At 41.2% G+C, this 8,935-nt stretch overlaps 1 protein-coding gene across 1 annotated transcript in view; it reads left to right on the top strand.

Annotated features, from left to right (window-relative positions):
- LOC107665753 (cell wall protein DAN4-like) overlaps positions 1-8,935 on the top strand; it is a 19,997-nt gene that overhangs the window by 1,530 nt on the left and 9,532 nt on the right. The window contains exons 3-11 of the mRNA XM_016456765.1: positions 1-369; positions 1,587-1,648; positions 2,671-2,786; positions 2,969-3,513; positions 3,808-3,872; positions 4,359-4,540; positions 4,650-4,762; positions 4,850-4,914; positions 5,006-5,184. Of these exons, the coding sequence (XP_016312251.1) occupies positions 2,693-2,786; positions 2,969-3,513; positions 3,808-3,872; positions 4,359-4,540; positions 4,650-4,762; positions 4,850-4,914; positions 5,006-5,184 (1,243 nt within the window). The 5' untranslated portion in view covers positions 1-369; positions 1,587-1,648; positions 2,671-2,692. The remainder of the gene's footprint in view (positions 370-1,586; positions 1,649-2,670; positions 2,787-2,968; positions 3,514-3,807; positions 3,873-4,358; positions 4,541-4,649; positions 4,763-4,849; positions 4,915-5,005; positions 5,185-8,935) is intronic.

Consider the following 8,935-nt stretch of genomic DNA (forward strand, 5'->3'; position numbering starts at 1 on the left):
GAACCAACAACCACAACTGTTTTAACATCTACAACAGAACAATCAACTACATCTGAACAAAGCACCACAACACAGACAGCAACAACATCCCTACCTACAACAAATACAGTTCAATCTACAACCCTGGTTTCAACAAACTCACTTACAACTACACCTCAGCTTACAACTACAGCCCCTCCTACAGAAACAACAACACAACTTACATCTACAGCTGAACCAACAACCATAACCAAAGCTCAATCAACAACAACCCCAGACACAACCCAGACAGTTTTTGTTAGTTTTTTCAGCAGTGTAAATTTTGTCTCTGATCTGTCAAATCCAGCTTCAGAAGCATATAAAAACAGAGAAAAGAAAGTCAAAGATACGGTACGTTGCATGGCAAATATTTAAGGCATGCAGTTTGCACCGCAAGTTAAATAGTAACAAACTCTTTGCATTTGAATGTATTCAGTATTTCATTTTGCACCCTAATGTAGATATTAGTGCAAACCAGTTTTGGGCTTGTTACTCAAAAAATTGTATATATTACTCATTACTTCAGTAGTTACTCCTTTCAAAAGTAATATTATGACTTCACCTATTACTCTCGGCTAGAAGTAATTAGTTACACTACTAGTGACACTACTTTTCCATTACATCCCCCAAAAATGTGTGATATTTTGCAGCCTGTGAATACATGAAAGTTACAGATATAAGTCTATTCTTAGTACCACTCCACAATTTACATGTGACTGATATTTTATCTAAAAAAAATTAAAATAATGGCTGTATTTCCAGCCGCTGTATGATGTGGGCTTCTCCATCGTCAGACTAAGCTAGCTTGCTGCATTGGTGACATCATGAAACAATTATGAAAATTGAATGAATTTTTGAATTTCAAATCATTGGCAATTGTGACAAAAAAGTAATTAGCCATTTTTTTTTTTTTGGATGGTAACTGTAATATTTTTACTTACATTTTATCAGTAATTAGTTACACTACTAGTTACCAGGGAAAGAAATACTATTACAGTAATGCGTTACTAGTAACTAGTTAATGCCCAACACTGGTGCAAACTAACTGCACCCCACATAGACAGTAATGTACGTTATTTTTTACTCCAGTGCAAATATCATTCTATTTTATTGGTGCCCTGGTGTAAATATTAATATGCTGCTTTTTAACAATTAGTCCAAATTTTACTATTAATTTTTACTGTTAAATGTTAAAGAATGACATTAATACAGAATTATACCAATAAATGTTAAACATGTTCAAAGAACTGCCGATGCACTTTGCTTTTGGCAGTCATTTCTCAAGAGCAGCTCTGAATAAAAAAATAAAAAAATAAATAAAAAAGAGATATCAATAACATCTGTGCAGCTTGCTCGGCCGATCATGTGAGCATAATTGGGTGAAGACAGGAAAAGACCTGTAGAAGTAACAAAAAAATAAATAAATGCAGACAGTCAATATGGTGGATCAATGTGATAATAAAAGTATTAGTATTAGTGTTGTAGTTTTTATTTTTATTTTAGTCTGTGGTTAATTCATAATCGATAACTAAATATTGAACCTGACACTGTCATCCTGTTTTCCACAGTTGACACCACTCTTTACAAAAGCATTTCCCTCCTTCAAAGGACTGGCAGTTATTCGGTTCCGGTGAGCATTTCTTCCCTTTAAATATGAATACATTTCATTTTCAATTTCGAAAACAAAAGTCTTAGGTTTACAGAAAAATCTAGACAGCCATTTAAACATTTTTCTGCTTATTTGTACATGCAAGAAATAAAACAATTTGATGTCCAAACATTCCTTTGGGGTCACATGAAGTGACAGAGGCAACACAATTTGCAAAAAGAATGTTTGTAAATCTAAAATTGTTATTCTATATATACTGGTTTGCCAAGGCAAAATATATAAATAATCATCTTAAAACAAATGTTTTTAATGAAGCATTTAATACACAGCATCTGAAAAGACTTAAAAGGTTAGTTCACCCAAAACTGAAAATTCTGTCATTAATTACTCACCCACATGTCGTTCCAAACCCGTAAGACCTTCGTTCATCTTTGGAACACAAATGAAGATATTTTTGATGAAATCTGAGAGCTCTGACCCTCCGTAGACAGCAATGCAACTGCAATGTTCCCAGGTCCAGAAACGTAGCAAGGACATCTGTAAAATAATCCATGTGACATCAGGGGTTCAACCGCAATTTTACGAAGCTACGAGAATACTTTTTGTGCGCAAAGAATACAATAATAACATAATTTATTCAACAATTCTTCTCCCCGAGTTACCATCTTCCGCCATTTTGGAGATTACTCCAGAACGTAATCAACGTAAACAATGCTGATTACGTTCTGGGGTAATCTCCAAAATCTAATATCGGAACCACTGATGTCACATTGGACTATTTCGATGTCCTTGCTACGTTTCTGGACCTGGGAACATTGCAGTTGCATTGCTGTGAACGGAGGGTCAGAGAGCTCTCAGATTTTTAATGACAGAATTTTCATTTTGGGGTGAACTATCCCTTTAATGCCACAAAAAAACTACAGCAAACCAAAAATAGCTGCATAAACACTTCTTCCAAACGTGCTATAGCCTAAGTGGTTTCAGTATTAAGCCTTGCATTTAATAAAATGACAATGATTCTCTCTTCTCTTTCTCTTCTGTAGTCCGGGGTCAATCATCACTGATATGAATGTGACATTTGGAACCTTACCCAGTGATGCGAAGATCGAAAACACTATTATGGAAGCTAACGCCACTCTCAATATCACCAGTGTAACACGTAAGTCAAACAAAGAACATCATCAGTATGTCATTCAAAATAATTTACAGTGTTTTCTGTGTTAGTCTGTGTTGTTATTTAACTAAAGCAGTTGCACTGCTTTTTTATCTTGCTGGAGTTATTTTTCTCAACTTTAATTTTTATTTTTCATATTCTACAATACAACCAAACACACACAACAGTAAGGAAGCCCTTCACCACAACTACCAAAGCCACTACAACCAGTTCCACTACAACTACAACTACAACCACACCTACAACAACAGCAGCAGCAACAACAACAACAACAACCACAACATCTACAGCCAATCCTAATACAACAGCATCAACAGCAACCACAACATCTACAGCCAATCCTAAAACAACAGCAGCAAAAACAACAACAACAACCACAACAACCACAACATCTACAGCCAATCCTAAAACAACAGCAGCAAAAACAACAACAACAACCACAACAACCACAACATCTACAGCCAATCCTAAAACAACAGCAGCAAAAACAACAACAACAACCACAACAACCACAACATCTACAGCCAATCCTAAAACAACAGCAGCAAAAACAACAACAACAACAACAGCAACCACAACCACAACAAAAGCACCAGCACGTCCTCAGCCAACTGTTGAGATACGGATTGTCATTATAGTGGTGTTTGTTCCAGCACTGTCAAACCCTCAAACTCCAGAATTTAAAAGCCTTGCCACAAAAGTAGAGACTATGGTATGTGGCAGAACAATACAGTGATTTACAGAAGCAAACGCATTTGCAAAGATACACATAATTATTATTATTATTTTTTTAATAATAGTAAAATTCTAAAGCAAAACTCTGAATTCAGTTTTGGACTTGCCTGAAAGTTTTTGGAAGGAAAAAAAAATATAAACTTGTTTTTTTTTTAGCACTTTTTCAATTGTATAGTACTCTTAAAAAACAGCATGATCTACTTCTATAAAAATGGAATTGCTTCATATAATATTAGGAAACATTCCTAAACCTGGCTTACTGTTTTCACAGTTTGATGAAGTCTATAAAAAAAAGTTTGGGCCTCGTTTCATCAGGACCATCGTGATTGCTTTCATGTAAGTTAAAAGTTTGATTCATTACTTTAAATGATTACTTTGCTCATTTACACTCATGTTTTCAATGTTAATTTACACATCATGCCTTCAATGTCAGACAGTTTGTGTAATTTTTCATGTCGTAAAACTTAAATGTATGCATTTGACACACTTTTATCCAATGCAATTTACAGTGGATTCAATATAATATGTTTGATCAGTTTACACACTCCCTGGGCTAAAAGGGCTAAATACTCTTTTTATATATTGTTATATATTTATATAACTACACTCACTACTGTCAACAGCACAAAATCTGGCAAGATTTTCTCTCCTTTATAAAAGTTTATGTCTATTTAGCTTTCCTAACCGTTTACGGTTATATTTTAAGTTGCACATAAAAAATAAAAAAAAAACTGCTTTCTTCCATCTCTGCATCACAAACCAACACTCAGATCATATGCATGGATGTAAATATAAACTGTAAAACATATCTTTTCTTTCCAGAGCCTTTTTCAGGACCCGGGAAGAATCAAACGTACAGGCAGAGGTTAAGTTAGTGTTTAGCGAAGAGTCCACTGAACCGATCCCCAGCAACACCGACATTGTGGAGACTCTAAAAGAAGCAGCAGCTAATTCAACTGCGGGCTTCAACCTTACCCTTGATGCCACCTCTATTACTGTCATTAGTAAGTTGATTTAGATCTGCCAGATTTCTAAGATTTTACAATGTTAACTTACCTAAAAAAGTTCTGTGCAACTACTTTTTCTTTAATTATCAATTACTTTTTTTTGTAGAATCAGTGCAGATAATTCCGCTGACAATCCTCACCAACGGAAACTTTGTGGCTGCTCTTTCAAATAAAAGTTCGGCTGAATTTCAGAACAGGGCTTCGCTGATAAAAACAGGGGTGAGTGTGACGTGTCTACTTATGAATTATGGGAAACATGCTTTTACAAAAGAAAGCCAATTTTGACAAACAACTCTTGTTTTGCAGCTTGAACCTTTTTTCCTGGCTGATTACCCTACATCATTCAGCACCATATCCGTAACAAACTTTAGGTATGAATATGCTGGTGCTTTCTTGAATATAGCTACTGACTCAACATAACACAGTTTTCATTCATGAATCTTGATTCCAAACTCTCTCCAGTGATGCCGGTGTAAAATTAAGGAGTGTGCCCAAGATCCGAAACAGCATGGATATTGTATTCGGAGCGGATGCTGTTCTACCCAATAGCACCCAGATAGTGAACACTGTAGTTCGAGCAGCCAGGAACAATACGCTACCCTTCCAGATCTTCACTTCTTCAATTATAATAAATGGAACAGGTGAGTGATTCACTTCAATCTTGCACTGCAGTGAAATATTTTGCACTCAGATGAGTAATATTTTTACTTAGGGGAACCGTCAGGGCCCTCTAGGCCCTCAGAGAGGGCTTAAACTACTGTAAAAACAATATTTACAATTTCTAAATAAATCCATTAATACAATAAACTTTTAAATATTATTTTAATTAAAAGTCATAATTTCAAACTTTATTTAATCAATTTATAATTTAACAATCATCATCTAAATAAAATAAATAACATTTCTGTGGAAATAAACTCTTCAAATCTGCATATTCAGTGAATGTGTTAAATGAACGACGCTCATTTTCTCCATATTTGAATGCTTCCTCCTAGCGTTTACGGCTCTGTGATTAGTGTTCCAGATATGAAATTACAGTGGGCCAAGCAATAGTCAATCAGTAGGAGCGAAATTTCAAGTGACAGAAAAACTGACCAATCATATCTTTCCTCTAAATGGGCGGGCCTTGTTATCACTAACTTTATGACAAGTTCCGCCCGCTATGGGATCTGTATTGGAAAAAAATAATACATTGACCTAAGTAGCTATCATTCACGTCACGATGTAAGCTGCAAATTACATAAGTGAGGACATTTACTGGGCCGCTGTGCCAGTAATAATATTATTTATTATAAACACTGCTTGTTTGTCATGAAGTGTCTGTCCTTAATTTGTTTCGCTGTGAGCGCTGTCATGATGTGCTGTCTTACATTAAACATTACATTTGTTGGTTTTGTGCACAGACCGATTGTGTGATGATGCATTTGTAATGAGAATTTTCATTTGACTTAAATTTAGCTATGTTTTATTAAGGTGATATCAGTCTTTTTTCTGATCACTCAGTTTTCTAGTTGCATTTCTGAAAGGCAGTTGCTCACCTTTAAACTTTTAATCTATTTTCCAAACAGTCAAAAGTTCACTTAAAGAATGAGCGAATGGTGTCAATAAGTTTGAAGTTCAGTGATTGAAATAACAGCAAACGGAATGACAAAATGTGATCTATTGCAGTCTATAGTCTAGGAGGCCCTCCTGCTTACATGAAGCACAGCCTTTATTAGTGCCACAGAAAGACAAACGTTTCACTGAAAAATGCACAAGACACAATCTTCCAGCCTAGGATGAAGTCATTATATACATTAACAATAATTTAGAACAAATATGATGTACTTTAATGGAAAACTATACGAGTAGTGCTCTGTGGCGCGGCAGGATTTTGAACAGTGCCCAGAGTCAAAGCTGATATCCGTGGACAGTCGCCGGTGTCCGTACGCTAATAGAAAACGTTTCCAGGTTACGCATGTAACCATAGTTCCCAGAGGGAACGAGACGCTGCGTCGAAACGCTATGGGAACGCACCTTCAGCGTGACCATGCTCTGAATCACGTGTGTAATCAGTCCAATGGATGGGCGAGACGTTACGGGCGGGGTGACGTAGTGACCAGGACACTTAAAAGCACGTGCGGTGGAACCGGCTTCGAGGAATGAAGCAAGCGCTCGCAGGGATGTATGGTATGGCACTCAAGTATGGCACTGAGATGCAGCGTCTCGTTCCCTCTGGGAACTAGGGTTACATGCGTAACCTGAAGACATTTTCTTTCAGGAACTTGAGCTGCTTGACAGTGAGTGACCGGACTTCTCTCACTCTCATGTCTGCAGTGAGGATCGACTCGATCCGAGCAGGAGACAGACATGCCTGCATCGTGGTCGAATCCCACACCACGCCCAGATAAGTGATCCTCTGTAATGGAGAATGCACACTTTTCTTGGCGTTAAGTCTTAACCCCAGCTCTTTCATGTGAGCTAGAACGACATCTTGATGCCGAACCGTCATCTGCTCAAATTGAGCTAATATCAACCAATCGTCGATGTGGTTGAGTATGCGGATGCCCCGGAGACACAGAGGAGCCAGAGCAGCATCCACACACTTCATGAAAGTGCGGGGTGAGAGTGCAAGGCCGAAGGGAAGAACCCGATATTGGTAGGATTTTTGCCCCCGAAAGCCAACCTCAGGAACCTCCTGTGATGGGAAAGGATGGAGATAGGCCGAGCTCTAGGAGTGGAGGCCTCAGCATAACGACTCTCTAAAGCGAGAGGAGGCCTCTACACCCCACTCTAGCCTGCCTAGCGGAGCTCTGGCGAGCGGAGGCCTCAGAAACTCTCTGTAGCGAGAGGAGGCCTGACGACACTCGCAGAAAAATGTCCGCTCTTGGAGCGGAGGCCTCAGCATGACAACTCTCTAAAGCGAGAGGAGGCCTCTCGCAGCGCAACCCTCCATCCATAGAGACCTCCAAAGCGGTAGCGAGCCTCTTAGTACCACTACGTTTCCGGGCGGTGACTGAGAGAAGCGCTCACCGGAGACCGCTGCGCCCTGAAGCACGGCAGGGTTGGCAGACCGACCTCCTGAGGGCACTGAGGAGAGACGGGCACCGTGTAATGCGGTGTACACCGCAGTGCGGGGTGAGAGTGCAAGGCCGAAGGGAAGAACCCGATATTGGTAGGATTTTTGCCCCCGAAAGCCAACCTCAGGAACCTCCTGTGATGGGAAAGGATGGAGATAGGCCGAGCTCTAGGAGTGGAGGCCTCAGCATAACGACTCTCTAAAGCGAGAGGAGGCCTCTACACCCCACTCTAGCCTGCCTAGCGGAGCTCTGGCGAGCGGAGGCCTCAGAAACTCTCTGTAGCGAGAGGAGGCCTGACGACACTCGCAGAAAAATGTCCGCTCTTGGAGCGGAGGCCTCAGCATGACAACTCTCTAAAGCGAGAGGAGGCCTCTCGCAGCGCAACCCTCCATCCATAGAGACCTCCAAAGCGGTAGCGAGCCTCTTAGTACCACTACGTTTCCGGGCGGTGACTGAGAGAAGCGCTCACCGGAGACCGCTGCGCCCTGAAGCACCGTAGGTGGCAGGGTTGGCAGATCGATCTCCTGAGGGCACTGAGGAGAGATGGGCACCGTATAATGAGGCGTACACCATTCTTCCCCAGAGGGGCCTGCCCTCCGAAGTCCTGAGCCATGGCATCAGGACTCTCTAAGCTGAAGTCTCCTATTGAAAACGACGGTCCTCAGACCAGCGTCATCTCCTAGGAAGACTAGACTGATAGAACCAGAGCCTGCTTGGGGCAGGACCCAATGAGACACGCTTGGCAGGGGCTCCCACACCACCAGGTGACCTACTAAGGGAACCAGTCTCTAGAGACTGGCCTCCGGTGCAGTTAGAGATGCTAGGTCGGTGCCCTGAAGTGGCAAATCGGCAGGGGACGGCTGAACTAGCTACTCTAGAGACCTCCGAAGAGGTAGTGAGCCTCTTAGTACCGCTACGTTTCCAGGCGGTGACTGAGAGAAGCACTCACCGGAGACCGCTGCGCCTGAATCACCGTAGGTGGCAGGGTTGGCAGATCGATCTCCCGAGGGCACTGAGGAGAGACGGGCACCGTATAATGAGATGTACACCACTCTTCCCCAGAGGGGCCTGCCCTCCGAAGTCCTGAGCCATGGCATCAGGACTCTCTAAGCTGAAGTCGAGCACCACTAATTCTGGGGAGTACGAGAAGTGACACTCCCTGAATGAAGAGCTAGAACACGGTAGGTTGGGTAGGTTGGGGCCAAGCAGCCCCTGCTGCCCACCTCAACCTCCTCGGAGGAAGAGAGGTAAACACGTGCTCCTCGGAGAAAGATAGCTGCAGCAGTGAGCTCTCACTCAGAGGGGGAAGAAACCGCAGCGCGGGCTTCCGAAT

This window comes from Sinocyclocheilus anshuiensis, unplaced genomic scaffold (assembly GCF_001515605.1).
Source record: "Sinocyclocheilus anshuiensis isolate Anshui unplaced genomic scaffold, SAMN03320099.WGS_v1.1 scaffold1000, whole genome shotgun sequence".
NCBI classification, from domain to species: Eukaryota; Metazoa; Chordata; class Actinopteri; order Cypriniformes; family Cyprinidae; genus Sinocyclocheilus; species Sinocyclocheilus anshuiensis.